General features: G+C 37.5%; 1 protein-coding gene across 7 annotated transcripts in view; it reads left to right on the top strand.

The window, feature by feature from the left end:
- The first annotated feature begins 1754 nt into the window (after window positions 1–1754).
- mapk8b (mitogen-activated protein kinase 8b) overlaps window positions 1755–22339 on the top strand; it is a 58764-nt gene continuing 38179 nt past the window's right edge. For 2 of the 7 annotated variants that reach the window (XR_015868442.1, XM_088439526.1), the window contains exons 1-12: window positions 1755–2063; window positions 5756–5930; window positions 7304–7433; window positions 8348–8406; window positions 9357–9495; window positions 10732–10897; window positions 11594–11665; window positions 13189–13371; window positions 14819–14943; window positions 16090–16153; window positions 17212–17292; window positions 17394–17514. Coding sequence is in view for 5 of the 7 variants with exons in the window: in XM_088439526.1 (XP_088295652.1) it covers window positions 5809–5930; window positions 7304–7433; window positions 8348–8406; window positions 9357–9495; window positions 10732–10897; window positions 11594–11665; window positions 13189–13371; window positions 14819–14943; window positions 16090–16153; window positions 17212–17292; window positions 17394–17514 (1262 nt within the window). In the remaining 2 variants the exon portion in view is untranslated. Of the gene's footprint in view, window positions 2064–5755; window positions 5931–7303; window positions 7434–8347; window positions 8407–9356; window positions 9496–10731; window positions 10898–11234; window positions 11307–11593; window positions 11666–13188; window positions 13372–14818; window positions 14944–16089; window positions 17293–17388; window positions 21833–22339 lie in introns of those variants that run through there. The other 5 variants (XM_088439527.1, XM_088439529.1, XM_088439530.1 and 2 more) reach the window with 5 other exon arrangements.

Below are 22339 nucleotides of genomic sequence, written 5' to 3' on the forward strand. Positions count from 1 at the left end.
CTATTTTTAGACCGGGCACCTAAGCACATAATTGGATTTGCCGGACTAGCTAATGGCTGCTGGGGCAAGTGAAAGGCCAATCCAATGGGGGCAGCATTGTGTTAATGCAGTGGTTCTCAACTTTTTTTTTTCCGGTAACAAATATGTTTTGAGCCAAGTACCCATTAAAGGGACAATGTGTAAAATTTAGACCGTTTTTCATTCAAAAGGAATATATTAAATGATTATACGTTTTTAAAACTTAAACCTAAAAAATAAATGTGTTCTTAAAGACCAAAAGCATGTTTTAAGTATAATCGCAGGTCTAGTTATCATTAAATTATATTACATGGGGGGTGGCACTCCCCTAGAGGCTGCTGTGTCCGGGCTCTGGTAAATGCAGCACCTCCTGCTGGCCGTAATGAAAAAATCTAAATCTCACAGATTGTCCTTTTGACCGGTGCAAAGCATTTTGGGGTTAAAAAAACAAACAAACAAACAAAAAGATTAAAGGGACGGTGTGTAAGATTTAGACCATTTTTTAGTATGAACAGCAGGAGGTGCTGCAGGTGCTACATTTACCATTGGCCGTAAAAAATATGGCCTATAAATCAACATTTACAGTTACTAATGTCATATTTTAAATCAGCCCTGGGCTTGTTGATATGACTATTGTTCATTTCTCTGTTATTGTGTTTTTATAAATTATAAACTGCCATGGTGAGATATTTTTTTATGTTTCAAATGTAACTCGCACCCAAGAGTACAATTACTTCTGTTCAACTGTTACAGAAAAAGTTATCGTATTTTCTGCACTATAAGCATTTTTTTTTTAAGCTAATAGTGCGCCTTATATATGGATGAATATTGCGATTGGGATTTCAAATGAACCGAAACACATGCTATCGCTAAAATGAAAATAATAAAGCAAATGTGCATTGCAGCGAACCCGTGAAAGGTGAACCGCGATACAGCGAGGGATTACTGTACTATGTATACACCAAGTTTGAAGTAATTGATGTGGGGATGAGTGCAATATTCTTTTTTTTAAAGAAAGCACAGTTTTATAAAATTAAATCCATCCAACTGTTTTTAAATCAACAAAACAATATATTTGAAGGTTTTTATTTGTAATTTGATTAAAAAAAATACATTTGATATTTAACTGATTCATGATTTAATCATAATTATATTCTTTGTAACTCTTTATTGGTCTTGGCGTTGATCGAAACAGTCTTATTGTATAAGTATTTGCATGTATGTTTTTATGAAAATAAAATCCATTGCTTTTGCTTGCTATTTATAGGGATATGTGTGTAACTAGTATATATATTTTTTTTATTATTGTAAGTATTAGAATATGTTTCTATTGGTTTTTATAAAATGTATATTGGGCATTTATTTATAATTATGTATCATGTACTCATATATCCGGTACATATATCTGTGTAGCAATTATAGTGTAGAATATAATACTTCAGAATACTTGAACGCGTTATAAAATAAAAAGTATTGTTTTACTTCTTCCTACTTTTTTTCGAACAGAGTTTTTGTTATGTTTGGGTTTATTTTCATCTTGAATTCTTTCGTTTGTACAAACTGCATATTTTATTATATACAGTACAAATGCTCGAAATATGTTCGTAATCAATCACATCATATGCCGAAAAAACAAAACAAAACAAAACAACAACACCGTTCGGACTGCACAACATCGCTCTTTTGAACGTAGCATGGTTGCGCAATCGTCACTTCCGCTTTGTGCCCGGAGCAGCAACTCGGAACACGCAGGCGTTCTTGAACGTCCCACCCTAGTCCTCATTGTGCAGCTGAGGAAACGTCGCAAGGTTCCGACTACGTCGGTATGAAATGGCAGAAACTGCTCGTGTCACTGAAGCTCAAAGATTAAGTTACCCCGAAGCCACACATGTGTATCGCCCCGATCCCGGCCTGTTAGTTTGAGGGCCCCCGAAGCGTCTTCGAAGAAGGATATATAAGCCTTGTTTTGTCTCCCAAGAGCGCCCAGGTTGTGTCTCCGAGATCGGCGACTGCGGGTCGACACTTTTGGAACCATACGGAGAGGGGTGAGCTCTTTTTCTGCTTGTTTTGTTTTTGTTTTTTTTTTTCACCCGTGAAACGTGTTAACGGGGTTATTGTCAACAGTTGGAGGCTAGGGATGGCCACCGCAACATTTGGGACCGTAAATATGTGTATGCAGCAGATTGAACAAGTCTGGCCTAACTGGTACATACTACTACACGGCAACCAAGCTGAGCAGCTACTGAAGCAGACCACTGGTTTTCTGTTTTGTTGACATAGTAACCAATAAAAGTATAAAAATCCCTCCGTGTATGGAAACAAACCGTGCTGTGACATACGCACTTGCCAACTAGATCGATACATCCTTAAAAATGTCAAATTCGACATTGAATTGTTTGATGTGGTAGAAACGGAATGTGAGATATTGAAAGTAGAAAACACCAGACTTTTTGTGTAAATTCAACGACCTCAGTGCATGACCTGCAAAGAATATGACGATGGCATCATTTTATGCTGCATATGTGCATCTGGAATTCTTTAGCTGCAGTAATTTCTTGTTCTTTCACGAAAACCGTAAGATAGCCTATTTGTTTTTGCAATTAGTGTGTCTGTAATCTCTAGTTGCACTGTTGATACACGACATTGTACTGAGACCCAACCCCTTCATCATTTTTTTCCATAAATATAAAAATGGCTGAGGTAAATACCAAACAGTAACTTTGTTTTTTTTTTGTAATTGGGCACCAATATTGTGGCATACAGCAGTTTATGTCAAGACACTCAGCCAAGATTGTAGGAACGTACCAGTCATTCAAATTGAATTGATACATTCCACACTTTTTTTTTTTACCTGTACCTACATGTACCACAATGATCCCTTCTCGAGTCTTTATTCATTTATTTTTCTGATTGCAATACTCTCACGTCAGGAGCCAATCGGTTGGCAGATTCTCTAATCTAAAATTATTAGGTGTAGTAAACCTCTAGTGGGAAGGTTGCACAATTCTACTTTTGACGTAAAGTAGAAAAAGTATCTGAATGACTTAATTTATTTTGACTTTTTTGGGGGGTATTCCAGTATTCATGTTAAGTTATGACTCTAGTAATTTATTTAGATAAGAGCAAAGCTTGTTTACCAGGGGCGACATTATCAACATGGCATGACTTGCCTGTGTGGACTTTGACTCGTATTTGACTCGATCAACAACAAAAACTCATCAATTTTGAATTATTATCTATGATTGGATGTGAGGTGGACTCATCTGAAGGGGAGCAGGGTACCTGTGGGCTGCTTGGCTCCTTTACAGACAATTCGAAGGGAGTGGGTGATCTTATGATAAGAATTCAAAGAGTGGAAAGTCTGATACAGGATTTAGAGGAGAGAGACAAGATGGCATGCTCCCAATTTTAACATACTGTGTATTTACTCGACGGTATCAAAAATGTTTTCCTTAAAAAGATAACACCTAGACCTAAGCGTTTTTCTAAATAAGCCACCGGGCTCATAAAAGCTGGATAAACAGATTCAGAGAAAACTTTTCTCCAGAGCTTTAACGCAATAAATAACAGCAAAAACAAAAACACGGTGAAAATAACAGTAACAATTGCACTTTTGTGAGGCTGGTTTTTATTTGATACTACAGTGGACCCCCGGGTTACGCCGTCCCTGGCTCATTTACGGTCATTCCAAAATGAATTTTTTCTAATGTTTTCCCAATCGGATTTTTAAAATAGGGTCCCCATTGGCAGCGAGCACTGTAAATATTAGGAATCACGCAAGAAACTCAAGTGGCGGTCCGCATCTGGCCCCTGGGCCTTGAGTTGGACTTCTGTGATCCTGATACATCTAACACAAAGCATCAAAAAATGCAAGGAGGTTAAAAATGACTTTAGATTGTCTAAATAGGTAGAGGTTCAAAACAGCATCATGTGTTCATTCCTCAATGCTTGCAAATGGAATTTATTTGATGGAAAGTTTGAATGTATGACCATTGACACCCAGGGGTTAAATAAACGTTGTCTATTTTTATTTACATACATTTTAAATTATAATCATAACTGACAGAATGCCGAAAAATCAAAATCAAGATTTTATTTTAGACCATTAGTCAAACCCCAAATCGTATACATAAAGGACATTTAATAGTCTGTAGTGAGCTTGACTACCGGTGATAATAAGTAGAAAGTACAAATGATGTTTGAAGGCTAATCGGCGCTGATAGGAGGGTTGCTTGCTAGTCACGGAAATGAAGATCAGGTCAAGTCATGGTCCGAGAAACATGCAGCTATCATAGTCAAGCCAATCTCAGCACAATCATCCAAATCCCTCTAATGATTCTTCCTTTTCGGAGTGCGCATAAGAACAAACTTCCTGCTTCCCACTCGTCCTCTGCCTATCTCGTTGCGCCGTTGTTTTGACCTTTTACCTTAAAGTGGAGCGCATTCACAGCACTAACGTCTTCATTTTCAACTGAGCCTTTTGATTTGCAATAGTAGGTCACACTGCTAAATGGGGTAATAACTATTATTGACTTTACAAGTTTTTTCATCATGGAAAATTAGAATATCGTAAGCCAGTATGTTATATAGCACTTTGACTGTTTTTTGGTTTTGGCGTTGCCAAATGTAAGTCTAAAATTATATTATTTAGAAAGACATTCCTCTAGGGCCCAAGCGATTAATCGTCTGGCCAGTTATGGCTCTTCAAACATTAATAAAGCAATCAGCCAAATGAGCGTAATTTGCCGGTCATAATGTTAACGTTTTACCATCGTGTATTCAAATCAATTACCGTATTTTCCGAACAATAGGCCACATTGGTATATAATTTGCAGCGTCAAAAATTGAGCAAAAAAACTATCTGTCATAGATAAGCCGCACTGGACTACAAGCCGCAGGCCATAACACCAGATATTTGTGCAGAAAGATGGTATATAGAAGTTTTTTTGGCATTTGTATTTAATTTTTGAATTGTTTTTAACTGAACGTGCCCCCCATCAACAACTTCATCACAAACTTTTATGCAAGAACTTAATCAATTTAGACGTAAATTAAAACCTTATTAATAATAGAATTTCAAAAATCCTTTTTGAGCACAGCCATTGATTCACATCATTTCAGTTCCATTTGAAATTGACACCTTGAACAGATACACACATTTTCCTTCCCGGGGAAAAAAAAAAAGAAGCCGCAGATCAGCCGCAATACACGTAAAACTGGTCTCAATATTTGTTACACAGAAACCGATAGGATCATTTGGCATGTATCCATAAATATGTATGTTAAATATCGTTGATGAGGTAATTGATTATACAGACCTGTCTTTCAAGACAAAGAAAATCTTAATTTTGACAAGCAATTAAGTGAGCAATGTAAAGTTGTGCAAAAGGTTCCTAGAAAAATGGAAGAAAGTAACGCTCTTTTATTCGCATTTATCATATTTATTGTTTTTTTTTTAATATTAACCGGTATTTGTTCTGCCAAAAATTGGTGTCAGCCTAAAAACAAAACAAAACAAAACAAAAAAAACATCGGTCAGGCCCTTTTTTCCCTAATCTATATTTAATTATTTTTTCATGGGTAAACTACATTGCAATTCATTACATTTGCCTGATTGATTATTTATTGAAAAAAAGTCAAAATGCATTTTAGGGATTGGATGTTCAAATTGTTTGCATCCATAAATAAAAGTAAGTCATTTTCCTCCCAATTAAATCTTTTTTTCTGTTCTCTCTAGATTTTGTGCGTAATCCTCCACTTGGATGCTCAGCCACAGTCCAAGGCAAAACCATGAACCGTAACAAGCGTGAAAAGGAATACTACAGTATAGATGTGGGCGACTCGACTTTTACGGTTTTAAAGCGCTACCAGAACCTCAGACCCATCGGATCCGGAGCACAGGGAATTGTCTGGTGAGTCACGTCTATTTTTGACTTTTTCTTTTATTGCCCGCCTGACCTGCTGCTAAATGGATCCGTAAGTAGGTGTTGAATTGAACAGTGCTGAAATGCAATCAGGGTTTGGCATGTGTTAAAAAAAAAAAAAACGTTGCTCAACACCGACAGACATTATGAGAATGATCGTATTTTTCGGACTATAAACAACTTTTTTTCTTATGGTTCGAGTCCTGCGGTTGACACTCCGTTGCAGCTTTTCTACAGAATTTTTGTTTTTATTTTATGATTTTTTTATTAGCTAAAGGTAGCGCGGCACATTGACCGGTGAAGATTATACTCTGGAAAAATACAATACAGTGGGCCCCCGTTTTACGAGATTAATCCATTCCGTGGTTGTGATCGTAAAGCGAATTCGCCGTATGGCGGGCAATCCAAAGCTATGTTTATTCGCTAATGCATGTAAGACCCTAGGTAAAACATCAAAATTGTATATACATTTGAAAAAATGGTATTAAAATAGTAAGTGCTACGTATGTATGCAATTAAAAGACCTCATAAATAAAAAAATATAGAAAGGATTTATTTACCTTTATGTGATGAGCTTGTTATGGCCATATTCCTTTGTGAGGGTAGTCTAGCCTAGGCTATTTATATGGCTTCGTTTCCACATAAATCATCTTCTTACTTCTCTCTTTAACATCGCTGACAATCTTGGGACCCATTGCTAACCCATTCAAGTTTGAATTAAGCAGTAACACGCACAATAAATAGTCATTTTAAGCACTCAGACGAGATCCAGTCCATAGCACGCCGCCATTTTGACCGTGACGCCGACCTATAGCAGACCAGTATCTTAAGGAGTCGTGAGGCAGACCAATAGCAGACCAGCATCTGAGTGACGCGATGCAGCGCAGGCAGTTTGACGGGATCAGAAAATAAGAGCAATTACCTAAAAGCGCCTGGAGATGGAGACAAAACAACACAAATACAGGCAACCCCTAGCCAGCCAATGACCGTTGTTTTTGTCATAAAGTAGGAAAACTACCGTAAAGAGGGGACGTAAAAGACGCCGCAGTCCACGTCGTAAGCAGAAAAAAATGTTAGGCGGGGATGTCGTAGACCGGAGTTCCACTGTATGTGTTTTTGTTCCCTGGAATTGGAATTTGGGATTATTCATAGACCAGAATTCATAGACAAAGACCCTGTTTTTTTTTGTTGTTGTTTTTTTTTGTTTTAATAGCCAAACAAAATCCAGTCAAAATGTGAACAAATGGTGAACTCTAAAACTCTGACCCACAAAGCACGTTTCATATGATTTTTTCCCATGAATTTGGCTGCACCTTATATCCAGCGGTGGCCTGAGTCTTCGCTTTGCATTTTCATTTCAGTTCAGCTTACGACCACAACTTGGAGAGGAACGTCGCCATCAAAAAGCTGAGCAGACCCTTCCAGAATCAAACCCATGCCAAACGAGCCTACAGAGAATTGGTGCTCATGAAATGTGTCAACCACAAGAATGTAAGTTTTCTTTCCATTGTTTTACAATTTCTGGGGGGGGTTTCTTTGACAGAATTGATTTGCATGAAAATTCAAATACACCATGTATTAATATTTACAGAAGCGGCATTAGTACTGCACAATTCATCCATACCTATACAAACCTCCATCCTGGCACGTATTTAGCGTGTTTCATGCTTGACTGACCCCCACGGTTAAAACTTAAGCATTCAAAATTCATTCAACCACTATGGATTGTTTCTCGTGACAGGTTATATACAAATAATAAAATAACGTATCTCTGGTGCTATTGTCTTTAATTAAATTGCTAATTAAGTAAATACGTTTTTTTTTTTACTTTCTTTGTTTTTTCTGATGTACTGCTGCGGTATACCATCTCACTTTGCAATAACTGAACAGTATTTATTTATTTTTATTAGAAATGATTCCAAACTTGTTAGGCTTGTTACTTTTCGGGTGAGCCTTTCTCACTTGTCGTCATTGCAAAACCGTGAATGTCTGCAAGAAAGGCTCGTGTAGAAAACCATGGCGCGAGCATAGTGCCAGCGGAGCTTTGAGGCAGATATTTATAGTCAACTTTTTTTTTTTTTTTTTTAAAAGCCGACTTACCTGACTTGGTCGACTTTCCCCCACCCCATCTCTACTCATCTTTGGTAACCAACATGTCAAGCTTGCATCCCAAAAACTGTCCAAAATGCTTAATTGACGCTGACGATCATACGTATGTGGCATTTCGGATGTACCATCCTGCTTCCTACAGACGGAAATGAAGCCTCCCGCTGTTCTTGATAACTTAGCCAGCTGCAACCTTTTAGATGAACAGTCATCATTGTCAGGATTGTTGTGGCGCTCATGTTGTCATTTCATAACGCTTGACCTGCTGCAGAGTAATAACCTTTTTTTTTTTTTGACAGATAATTGGTCTATTAAATGTATTCACTCCACAGAAGACACTGGAGGAGTTCCAAGATGTGTGAGTATAAATCAGTGAATAGCTCCGCCTTCTCATCACATGTGACAATTAATGCAGGAGGAAGCACACAAGGGGTCTCGGATTATATTTGCTGACATTTATAGGTGCTTGGAGAGTTCAGTTAGTTGGTGTGCATCTAACATCAGACCCAAGTGGCAAGCCATGATCATTTTTCAATCAAAATGAGCGCATCACGTTTCAACGTTCCATGAACGATAAAGATCTTTCAAACAGTTCTTGACATATAAACTCAAGAGATGTGGAGTGGAATGATTTAGTATACCGCTAAGTGTCATCCCTTCCGAGTGGAATCGTGCGCATGTCTCTTTGTGTGTTTGTGTTTCTCGTTTCTGCCTGATTGGAGCTCAAAAGGAAGCCGAACAAATGGTAGCTGGAGGGTTACGGAATAAGTTCCAGGATGAAAGAGTAGCCCTCCATTTATATATATGTGTGTGTGTGTGTGTGTGTGCGCCAAACTGAATTACATTGCGTATGCATTGTGAATATTTCTTCAAAATCAGTCTTTGACTTTTTAATCAGCCGCATGGATTTAGTATGTGTGACACAAATAATGAGCCTTGAAGTGAGAGACGCCGTCAGGATTCAATAATAAATTTGAACGTTTCCGACATTTGCTGGACCGTGACATAACAGCTGCCAGATAATATTGGGTTATATTTATGAATATAAGAATTCTGTCTGGCGCTTCTTAAATGTCATGAGATACACGTGGTATATCTGTGCCCCCCCCCCCAAAAAAAAAAAAAAAAAAAGATAATATGGCAGTAAATGGGTGTTATTAATCCAGTCATTTATTATGCATATCACTAACCGTGACTTAAAAAAAAATAGTGAGAAAATTATGATCATCTTTTGATTTTCGTCTGTTGACGTCTGTTCCTTTACTTCCTGTACTTCTCCTGGATTAACCCATTTGGATGTCTTCATAGATACCTAGTTATGGAGTTGATGGACGCCAACCTCTGCCAGGTGATTCAGATGGAGCTGGACCACGAGAGGCTCTCTTACTTGCTCTACCAGATGCTGTGCGGAATCAAACACTTGCACGCGGCCGGAATCATTCATAGGGTCAGTTCACACGCACTCTGAGTTTATTGACATTTCGGTAGGAAGAAAAAAAAAACCTGGCAGGGGTTTGAAGGAGTTGACATCTACAAGTTGTCGGAACAGACTTGTGATCACCTTGAAGCGACAGGATGGCATACAAAAAAAAAAAAAAGAAATCACCTTGTTACGCATGCAGATCCACACTTCATAGTCTGTCAATCACCCGGATTTACGACGCAGCAGAGAGCCTCTTGCTTCGCCAAGCGGAATTAATTGAGCCACGGGCGGAGAAAAACGGCCTCACTCGCACTGGCACGTCTTGGCACGCCAAGCCTTCACTAGGTGAACAGATGAAACATGACTCATAGCCGAGCCTTTGACTATTCCAGTTCCGTTAAGAACCTCATTAAACGGGCTCATTCAGGATTCGTTATAGCCTAGCTTAATGCTAGCCAAACTGATTAGATTTACCAAAAAGGCGCTTTCTTTCACATTCAAAGACTATAAACAAACTGGTCACAATTGTTTTAGTCAGTGTCTTTTGTTTGTCTAGTTTCCCCATCTTGATTACTTTGCTGATAAGTGGAATCAAAATGGGTCAAAATGGATCATAAATGGAAACAAACAAACAATAATAATAGCTTCATACTTTATTTTGTATTACGTCGTTACAAAAGAGTAGGAATAAAAATATACAAAAAATATACAAACCGTATTTTCCGCACTATAAGGCACACCTAAAAGCCTTCATTTTTTTTAAAAAGCTGATGGTGCGTCTTATAATCAGGTGCGTCTTAAATATGGATCAATGTTGAGATTGTCATTCACAGATGGGGAATGACCTGATAAAGTAAACTTCACCTGTTTCTTTTGTGTGTTTACAGTTGAACAAGGTTGGTCATGTTGACTGAGTTATTATGCTATTGAGAGGTTAGAGTTGTTATTTTAGTTATTATTGTTATTACGTTGAGTATTACTATATTGTGATTGAAAAAGTTTTAAAATATGTCATTGATTGAGGGTGCGCCTTATAATCTGGTGCGCCTTATAGTGCGGAAAATACTGTGTATACACACACACACACTTTTTTATTTATTTATTTATTTTTTTGGGGGGTGGGGGGGCTGATTTTATATTTTCCTGGCAATTTATGGCATTTTCACTTGGAAAAAAATTCAAAGAATGCAATGGCAATGGCAAGTACTTTCATGATGTCAGTTGTGTAGCTTTTTTTTTTTTTTAACCTTTCCACTACAGGACCTGAAGCCAAGTAACATAGTGGTCAAGTCCGATTGCACACTGAAGATCCTGGACTTCGGCCTGGCCAGGACAGCTGCTACAGGGCTTCTCATGACGCCATATGTGGTCACCCGGTACTACCGTGCCCCTGAAGTCATCCTGGGAATGGGCTACCAAGCTAACGGTGAGTGATTGGATGCGGTTATTTTTCTGAGGGTTTCCTTCTTCTCAAGGTCACACTTTGCTTCTCAAGCAATGCTTGAGTTTCCCACATTTAATGTTTTGAATACAGACACAATATGATTTACTCTTCGGTGGCCTCTGCGTAGATTTATATAGCAATAAACAAATAAGACAACCTCTGCTTCAACCCTAATCTTTTGAGTTGCATGAAAACAAAATGATTTGGCTTCAGAATTCCTTTCAGAGTTATTGTTTTTTTTCCTACCCATGACCAAAGGCACTGAAGTCAGTCTTTCTTTGCTGATTCTCTTCCCTCCTTTAATGCTGCACATTTGTAGTGGATATTTGGGCTGTGGGCTGCATTATGGCAGAAATGGTTCGACACAAAATCCTTTTCCCTGGAAGGGATTGTATCCTTGAAACGCTTGCAGCCTTTACAGAAACTACGCCGGAAATCCCAAGTTTTACATCCAATTGTTTTGCCCTTTCTCAATGTTAACATACGCAAATGTAAATTCTTTCCAAATGACTTATACATGCATTTTTTTTGTTACAGTGCATGTATTTGATTTTTTGTCACCATACACATTGTTTCATGTTTTCATATTTTTTTTTCCTTTTTAAGTCCTTATGATTTTTCTTTTCATATGATTTCTGCCCTGCATGCTAATTTCGCGGTTGTCATTCCATTTTTCAGTTGATGTCTGGTCTGTTGGCTGCATCATGGCTGAAATGGTCCGGGGTAGTGTGTTGTTCCCTGGCACTGATCGTATCCTTATGTCAAACCATCCAAACGTGTCACCAAAATGCCATTTTATCTCATTCTTGGTCACATCTTTGCACGCAGCAACAAGTCTTTTATTCCATTACAGCATTTTTATTGTTTTGTCTCAGATTAACCACATTTAAAGGGGTGCTTTCTCTTTTTTTTTTTTTGCCTTTTTCCAGACTAAAACTTAAATTAATTTTGGCCAAACCGATTAAATGGTCCAATTTCGGCTCCTAAAACATCCCCCCAAAATAACCGACCAAATGACTGGTCAATGATGATTATTTTGACATTTTAGATTTATATACTCTCACCATTTACAGCACTTGTATACAAATAACACTGTTCTCTCTCTCTCTCTTTCTCTCTCTCTCTCTCTCTCTCTCTCTCTTTATATATATATATATATATATATATATATATATATATATATATATATATATATATATATATATATATATATATATATATATATATATATATATATTTTAATGTTATATATAAGTATCCCTTTAAAACAACATATTCATTGGTCATTTTTTCAACCCCATCCATTTGTCTATTAAACAACAGTGTTCACTGAGAATGCATATTTCATGCCCATATCATAAATGGCGTGCAGTCATTTAAAAAGAACTCAAAGTCATGAGAATAATTTTAAAGGAGGAGATAGGAACAACGTACATAGACAAGAGGATTTTTGTTTTCAAAACTTAAAAGAAGAACAAGCAAGGCAAAAGTACTTTGCTAAAATTGTGGTACACTTGCCTACCATTTAAGTAATTACATACTAGTACCAGATTGGGACAACTTTGCCCGACGATGTACATACAGTACATATGCGTCTTTTGTCTTTACTTTTCCAACACCTAGACAACTTGAGTGAGCATCACCTCCATCAGCACTGCAGTCTACAAAATGTTTGAAATATGCTTTGTTTGTGATTGTGTGAATACCATCTGTTTTATTTACTGATATCTACAGGTTTGTTTACACCAGCAGAACTCAAATTGGGGTACCTGGGGTACCTGTGCAAAAAAATATGTCTACCTATCCAGTATTCTGCCACTTGTGCAAAACCTAGAAGCCATGAATTAGCAAATTCTCAAATCATCAATTTTTACAATTACAAATGAATCTAAGTAATTTTATTTATTGCTATTCTACTTTTCCTGTCAAGTTCGGAACAAATTAATTGGAACAGTAAGCTATTTATTTTAGATTTTTAAGTTACTCCTCTGCCTTTATTTTGTTATGTTCTATACTGGTATGCATTATTAGTCGTGATTTTCCGACAGATTAGCCAAAAATAAGGCGTGATGTTACGCAATCTATCATTTGGGATTTGCTGAATAGAATACATATGTCTAACGATAGCACTAGAAATGTTGCCCGAAAGTTTAATGAATCAGACACTGTGGTAGTTCAACTCCAATGCCTTGCATTTATTAATTCAACTATGAAACCTTAGTCCTCTTTTATCATACCGGGCCCAGGTCTTTTCTTAACATTGTAACCTGAAGATATTGACCAGTGGAATAAGGTGATAGAGCAGTTGGGGACGCCGTCGCAGGAGTTCCTGATGAAACTCAACCAATCGGTCAGGACCTACGTAGAGAACCGACCACGCTACGCGGGCTACAGCTTCGAGAAGCTCTTCCCCGACGTTCTGTTTCCCGCAGACTCGGAACACAACAAACTAAAAGGTAAATATGACCTAAATTGTCCATCCTGTGAAAACCTATGCAGAGTTTTATCTCCAGTAGACAGTACAGTGGTACTTCTACTTACGAAATCAATTAGTTCCTGAATTCATTTCATAACATACATTTTTCATAGGTGTTTGGTCAAACATGTCTATTTATTGCCCTTTATTAAACAAGCACTATATAAATAAGGCTTCAAGGCTAGATACTTACAAATAATAAAAATAAACTAAAATAGATCAAGTAAATAAAAATGAACGGTGAAAAACTTAGCACACAAGGCAACACAGCTAACCTACTTGCTTTGTGCAAATCACTGAAAAAAAAGCCTACTTAGAACCAAGCATATTACTTACTTTTAAGCTAATTGTCATTTTTGGTCATTTCAAACCAAATTTATTTGAAAATGGGTCTCAATTGACAGCACTGTAAATATTAGGAATCAGGTGAGAAACTCAGCGCCATTTCACTCCGGTAAATAAGATATTAGAATGAGAAAATAAAAGGATTTTGTCTTGCAAACATGTGGGAAACGTTGCCCCCTGGTGTTAAGATGACAAAGTGCTTGATTTGACCCGTAACCAAAAAAAGTGCTTGACTTTTTAAATGTTAACGTCACCGTGGATCCGCTTAATTAATCGCGGCAGCCAATCTCGCGATTGCGATCAAAACTCGATTTAATTGTGCAGCCCTGGTTTCGACAGACGATTTTGTCCTTATATTTTACAAGAGAAAGATTAGAAGGCATCTGAAACCTCACATGGCGCATATAACAAAAGTTACGCTTTTGCTTGCACCTCGCAAACTTCAGCTGACAACACCACGCAAGTGACAAGTCGCTGCCTTGGAATAAGCCGTTAATATGGAAGCTGACACTTCAATACCGAGTTGTTTACCCAGACCCAATTTAACCTCAAGCGTTTCTTCAAGAGGAAATGACACGAACGTTCGCAGTAAGCACCGCGAAGCTGTTGCACGGAAACGCGCGGGGGGACTGGCGGATCTTCTTTTCTGACCTCATTAATAAAGGTACAGGAATATTCAATTTGACATCTGTGTTCCGCTGTCAGGACCATTTAGGTTGTTTGGCGATATCATTATTTCCATGAGGTTATGCGTTAATCAAGCCGGAATCCAGATGGTTGTCTTGATAAAATAAGCAATGTGTTTCTACTGTTTATCTGCAGAGAACGATCGACTAGACAAGGTGCTCGATGCGGCGACCACGGTCAACCGGTTGACCGCTGAGCTGTTATTGGTTAACTTGTTAATTTGTAAAGTTGCCTTTTCAGGGTCTGAAAAGTGCTCACCGTCGCCTCAAATTACAGTTAACCACAATTCTTATTTACCAGCACTGCCACAAGCGCATGAAATGAATGATGAAGTACTAAAACGAAAGTAGCTTAGCATCATTTTTTTGTTTTTCTCTCCCAAAAATCTTCATCAGCAAGTCAAGCCCGAGACTTGCTGTCAAAAATGCTGGTCATAGATGCGTCCAAACGGATCTCTGTGGACGAGGCCCTTCAGCACTCGTACATCAACGTGTGGTACGATCCCACTGAAGTGGAGGCGGTAAGTACTCACTCAACAAATGTAATCATATTAAATGTTTGGTGAAAGGGTCTAAAATGTCTTGAAAAAGAATAAAAAATACAATAGGCACTCAACTAAAAGATTACTTTAGGGAACAAAGTACTAAAGCAATCAAATACTTTAGGACTGATTAGCATAGTAAAGTAATTAATTACTTCAGTACTTATTCACTTAAAGTAATAGCATGCTTTAGTGCTAAATTACCTGAAATAATCAATTACTTTGGCACTTAATTACCTAAAGTAATCCATTACTTTAGTCCTCATTTGCTTAGAGTACCGTATTTTCCGCACTATAAGGTGCACCGGATTATAAAGCGCACCTTCAATGAATGGCATATTTTAAAACTGTTTTCATATATAAGGCGCACACATCCACTAGATGGAGCTGCTCGAAAGGGAAGGTCAACAAAACAGACATGTCAGTCAAACTTTTCAATCAGAAATTAAGAATAAAGATGATTTGTGGAAAGTACTATCTGAAGAATGAGGGGGGAAAAAATACCATACCTTGATTACGTTAAAAGACTTTTAAGATTCAATTTAATATTTTTTAATTTTTTTTAATCAAATTGTAAACCAAAACTTATTATGAAATATGTAATATTATATTTTTTTGTGGATTTAAAAAAAAAAGTTTCTGGATTTATTTTCAAAACTCACGGTTGCACCTCGTCTCCATATAAATTGCTTGAAAATTGGAGTAAATATAGCATATCATATTTTCAAAAGGGTGTTGTAAAAATTTTAATTTCAGAAATACATTTAGAACTGAAACGCAAAGGTATAGGGTTTGCGATTAAGTTGGCGGCTAAGTTGTTTTTTCATCCCTCAAATGGATTATTAAGTGCGCTGCCAGCTTTTGAGAAAATTGGAGGCTTTTAGCTGCACCTTGTAGTGCGGAAAATACAGTAATTGATAGATGGGGGGGGGGGGGGGGGATAAAAATACATCTTTTGGATTTAATGAGCTAAAACAGAAGGTTGAACTTGTGCAAGTGCAAGAGGTCCCCATAAAAACAGGAAAACTGCAAAAATTGGAGGAGGATTTGGTTCCTGCTATCTAGCATAAACCAAGGGCACACAGTGCCAGAGTGTGTTTTGAAATACCCTCAATCTCGTTTCAGCCGCCACCAGCGATCACAGACAAGCAGCTGGACGAGCGAGAGCACACGGTGGAGGAGTGGAAAGGTAGGAAACGCGCAATCGGGTTTCTTCTCCACTCGGCCCTCTGATTGGCTGCTGCCGAGGCTTAGCGCCATCTTTGTTATATAAGAGTATTTTCACAGTGTTATCCTTAACTGTTGCTTGTTTACCCACTTTGTCCTTCCGCGGGGGATTAAGCTGAAATGTCGACATCTTCCTCGGAGCCCCCCGCTCAGCAGAAAAACTTGCTTCGAAGCCACACTTTAAATGTCGCCGCTTCCAGAGGCAACATGACTGGCGAAACACCGTGTGTGGGTGTGGGTGTGCGTGTGTGTTTGTGTCCATGTATTTTAGAATACCCCCCAAAAAAAAGAAGAATCAAAATGAATTCGTTCTACCTTTTATTTTGACATCAAAATGCAATAATACATTTAATAATGAATTCATAAGGATCTGAGATTTGATGTTATTCTGTGATTAAAATTTTTTTTTTTCAAAACGTCATTCTGTTTTTGTTTATCTAAACCATTTATTTATTTATTTTTTCTGAACATCTACTTCTATAATTACTATGGTTCTTGCCCGGATTTGATTTACTTTCTACCAATACCAAACCAGATTTTTTTTTTTCCCATGTCATCTACTTCCAACGACATAATAGACGTATAGTTTTTTTTTGTTTGTTTTTTGTAAACACGGGAAAATAAGTAGGATGTGTGTTTTCAAAACAAGATTTGCTGTTGTGTTTTCCCTTGCGAGGTTTGCTTTATTTTCTACCAACACCAAACAGCTTTTTTTTTCAGTGCATCTACATCTACTATTATTATTATTATTATTATTATTATTTTCCCCCTTGCTGGATTTGTTTTATTTTTTTACCAATACCAAATGACTTTAGTTTTTTGTTTTTTTTCACAGTGCGTCTACAGCTATTATTACCATTTTCCCCCTTTCTGGATTTGCTTTATTTTCTACCAATGCCAAATCCACTTTTTTAAACAGAGCACCCATCTTACACAAGAAAATATGTAAAACAAACAAAAAAATGCACTTTGATATATAGGTTAAGCAATTGACTGTAAATAATGGTATTTTTCTTGCAGAGTTGATATACAAAGAAGTCTTGGACTGGGAAGAAAGGACAAAAAACGGTGTCATAAGAGGAGGACAGCAAGCGTCCATTGGTGAGTGTTGATGTATTTGATCTTTTCAGTCATACGCTCGGAAGCACCCTTAGCTTGTTCTGACCCATCCCTTTTTTTCCCCGCTCGTTCCCATAGCACAGGTGCAACAGTGAGCAGCGACCCCCCGCTGCAGCAGCAGCGACCCCCCGCCACACGTTCCCCCGCCCATGTCGCCTCCACGTCCACGGACGCCGAAACCGGTGACACACTGGGCCGCTGCAGGTGACCATCTCATGAACGTCCTGTTGGTCGCAAAAGACAATTTTTTTTTTCATGTTCTTTTGAGTAAATGATCTCAAGGTAAGAGAAAATTTGAACAATTTCACTAAGACGTGGTTTCTAAAGACCCGACTGTGACGACCTAAATATGTGTGGCGAGCCTACAAGCTACCGCACGCTGTCACGTAAACATCCAATGACTTTGTACAGTTTTGACACCACATAGTCGATAGTTGATTGACACCCCCTTCGTCTGTCTTACGCAATGATTCATTGAACCTCATTTCGATGAAGTGGAACCTCCAAAGTCGAGCACAACCGGGTTGTTTGGAGTTGTTGTTCTCAAATGGGAAATCGTGCACGGTGTTCCCTCACCGCTTCGAGCGTCACGTTTCACAGCTTCGGTGCTTAGCTTTATTTTTTTATTGTTATTATTTTTTTTTTTTTTTACAGTAGCGCTTACCCGTACTGCAATAATACTCCCGCGCTCAGTCTCGATGCAGTCCAACAGCCTGTTAATCCTCGGTCTTGTTCAGACGCAAATGAAGGCACTTCTGCTTAAAACTAAATCACTTCTCGTTATGGCTATAATTAAGGGTGGTGCGCTTATGGCTGTGAATCAGAGAGGTACATGTGGGCGAAGGGGAGGGTGTGAGTGGATGCATGAGAGAGTAAGAACAAAAAAAAAAGTTGCATTGTGAGAAATGGGAAGTGGGGGAAGTGCGCGGGGAGAGTTAACGGCCGCTCACCACACTCTAGCACACTGTGTGTTGTGTGTTGTAATAGGATATACATTTAGTGCCCAAAAGGTGTACGTATGTGCCTGTTTAACCTCCTACGATGGTTAGGAGATCACCAGGCATGGGAACGAAAGGTAGGAAAGGTTTTATTAAACACTTTTCATACGCTTTATTTATGTACGTACGATATCTGTCGTGGGGGATTCCTACTTCATGGAGTTAACTTATCACGGGGGATTTTTGGTCCCTACTAACCTCAAAATATGAGGGAACACTGAATAGTTCATCCGTTCGCTCGAAATAGCGCCACCCTAAAGCGCTTTGAAGGCAATGTTTGAATAATTGTGGAGTCGTTTGCATGTGCTTGTCTAAAATGATGATGCATCAAAATGAAAATGTTCTGACCAAAAATGAGAAAAGCTAGGACGAAAACTGTAAAATATCAACTTGTCTTTGCAGTTTTCCTCGTGACCTAGTTTGCTTTGATTATTCTAAAGCTTACTGGTTTTTGCGTCATCAACTCTTTTGGTTTCAATTGTCTTTCGGCTGAAAACTGAAACTGAATGCACGTTTTCGGCCCCAAATTCGGTGCATCCTCTAAAATCTAACTGTCTCTATAAATGATTTTGTACTACATGTATTGTTACAGTTGTATTTTCCCATGTTCCACTTTTAAAGCGTGTTGTTAAAAAGCCAAAGAAAAAAAACAAAACACACATCGTGACATGTTCAAAGCTTATGGTTTACTGATGACACATTTCCCAGAACATTGTCCCACTTTGGAGGTTTCCGTGAATATAAATTGGAGTTGATGGACCTATAATAATGTTCCCGTGGTTTTTCGAATGTCGGACGCGTGATTATGCAAGGGTTTTTTTGGGGGGTGAGAAAATGAGAAAAGAACATCCCGTTATTAGTAACTTTTTAATACTGTTCACGATTCCCTTTCGGTTGGCTACGATTCGAGTCGAACGGAGATAGTTGCATGTTTAAACATCAGCACACACACAAAAAAAGGAGGAAAACAAACTGTTTTTACTTTATGCAATAATGTTGTCCTTTGAAGTGTTTGTACCCGAGAAAAAAAAGTGCCTGTTGTACTGTAACGAGTCATTTTGTTGTTTTGAAGGCATCTGGACAGTTAACAGTAGTTTCCATTATGAACCACGACTGCGTGCGGGGTAACAAAAAAAAAAAAAAAGAAAACACATTTGCATTTTTTTTTTCCACTTTGGTTTCGATTTGACCCTCGGGGGACACCGTAGGTGATGATGTGTCTGAGGCAGGCGGCGTCACCAAGGTTTTTCATCAAAGTTTAACAAAATGACACGATGCTGGAATAGATACCTCGGCGAGGCGAGGATGCGTCCGTATTTTTTTGTTGCTTTGAATTTTTGAAACACGATAGAAGGCAGGAAGCGTGATGGAAAAGAAAGTGTCATTTCTTTTAAATGTGTCATCTAGTTTCACATTGGGTTGTACCAGCAAACTCTTCAAATCAGTTGTGCGATCTAAAATTATCCCTCGGAACAACCAGTAAAAGTAAATCTCCAATTTGATCTAAAATACAAAATTTATTTGAAAAAAAAAATCCCCAATAACTTTTATTTTTGAATCGTTTTTAAAATTAATAAATATTTGAAAAAACTTTTTGGAAGGGCTGTTAAAAAAATACAGTGTTTTAAACATCTCCCTATAATCGAAAATAGTAGAATAAATGGTCACAATTAACGATTATTTTAATCATAATTTAATAATGGATTGCATTAAAAGATCGTTTGTTTCATTGTTTGATTTTCATCCCATCACACAATATTTCAGGTTTAACAGTGGTATGGTCTCTAACATTAGAAAAACTAATAAAGTCATCTTAATGGATTGAAAAATAAGTTTTTATGGATTGTTTTGATAATGGATTAGTTGTCAAATCATCAATGAATTTTTGCACCTTTATTTAATTGCAGTTTTAAATTAAGATAGATTTCAAAACAAACAGTCAACTGTCCAAAACAGTTATCGATCACGTTGACGACGGATACGTTTTCCGTTATTTGTTACAGCTCAATTCAATTAGAATAGTTTGAGATATTTTGGGTTTATCGTTATAAATGATTCAAATTTTGCAAAATAAAACTGAACTATTTACTGCTGAAGGGAATCTCTGACTTTAACACTTGTGCAATATTTTGACCAATTTGGGGTAATTTTCTTCCATATTCAGTCTTTTAGCCAAGGAATGGCGCTCTCATGGTAGTGTGGTCATGTCATGTTAAATTTGAATCATCTGGGGGAAATTTCAGCTCCCGAGTGTCTTCTGGCAATGTTTTGGCTTTGATGTGAAATGCTTTTGATGTAGGGGTCAAACGATTTGAAGAAAATACCGCACAAGGGTTAAATTCAACTGCTAAAATAAATGGCGTTTTTTCACGATAATCCATAAAAATTTATCAACAAAATACATTAAGAGATACGTCATTCATTTCGACAGCAAATGTTTCAACTTTTGAGTAGCCATTTAGTCATCTTTAGCTTGCTAACTTAACGTCATGCCAGTTTGGCGTATGTTAGCTTTGTCTAGTACTACTAATTAGAGGTTTGGATTTACGACGGAATTCTGTTTTAGTGAGCGTGACTCATATTTTGAAAAGTATGAAAGTCATGTTAGCAGCGTGGAGTTGAATAGTTGTGTATTAGCTTATTTAATAAATGTATTAGCCGAATTACCTGCACCATTTGGAACTCAAGCAGTTTGAGTGATGCAATCCAACATGAAGTTCAAATTTGTAATCCGGGGGCGCAGTAGCCTCGCTTTTTCCGTCTTTTTGCGGTTTGGTTCTTGTTTTTTCTTGTTTTTCGATGATCCCGTACTGAAAACAATCAATATTCATTTGAAAGTGCTCTTAATTTTCCCAAAGCGAATTTTTAAGTCAAAACCTCCGGTCTTTACTTTTCTCTGATTCACTTTGATGAACTACCTCACGCTGAATTTCCGCCACTTCTTACGTCGCTGGCCTGCATGATAAGACATGTGAATAACTGATTCCATTATTATTTATTTATTTGACTGAGGGTAAAACAAAAAGAAAAGTCACTTTCCGCAAATTTTGTACATAATGTAAAGTTTACCTACCGGTGAGAGGAGAGTACTATGTATTTTCTTTGTGCTTGTTGTTGTTTTCAAACTTATATGTGCAATACCTTCAGCAAAGTGTGCTCTGTAAGTGTCGCCTGGAGGTAATCACAAGTGTTGGTACTGTCAATCCCCATTTGTTCTCTTTTTTTTCATACGAATGAGATCCAGTTAAAGTCTTCTGCTTTACCCGCCTGAAAGATTTTGGGCTGCGGTAAGACAAATAATCTTAATGATAATAGTCATATCATATGTATGGTGCTGCTGGTTTGGACATGTTTGCGAGTGACTCCAGCCAAGAAAGCAAAGTAGTTCTAAGAATACCAAGTAGGAAAAAAAACAAACAAACAAAAAAAAAAACATGCACCGGGAACTCATGATGCCTCCTCCTGAATTCAATACAATGGAAGAACAAAACAATGTGTACTATCAATAAAAAAAACACACTTTGGTTATTGGTTATGTCTTTTTTTTTTTTCCCCCACTCTGATCTCACAGTTATTACCACTAGTACCGTATTTTCCGGATTATAAAGCGCACCTTCAATCAATGGCCTATTTTTAAACAGTTTTCATATATAAGGCCCTCCGCATTATAAGGCGCATAGAACAGAAGCTACAGAAGTGGCTGGGGTTGCGTTATGCATTCACTAGATGGAGCTTTGCTAAAAGGAACGTCAACAAAACAATCAGAAAAGTCAAACTTTTCAATCAGAAATTAAGAATAAAGATGATTCGTGGAAAGTTCCATCTGAAGAATGGGGGGAAAAATACCCCTTGATTACATTAGAAGCCTGTACATTAAAAGACTGTTTAGATCAATGCAAAGACAAATCAAGCGTTTAAAAGAATATATATATTAAAATATTTAATAAAAAACATATATATATATTTATATATATATATATATATATTAATATATATATATATATTAATATTTTAAAAATCCATAATAATTT

The sequence above is a fragment of the Hippichthys cyanospilos genome, chromosome 17 (assembly GCF_059441005.1).
Source record: "Hippichthys cyanospilos isolate Australia breed blue-spotted pipefish chromosome 17, RoL_Hcya_1.0, whole genome shotgun sequence".
Lineage (NCBI taxonomy): Eukaryota > Metazoa > Chordata > Actinopteri > Syngnathiformes > Syngnathidae > Hippichthys > Hippichthys cyanospilos.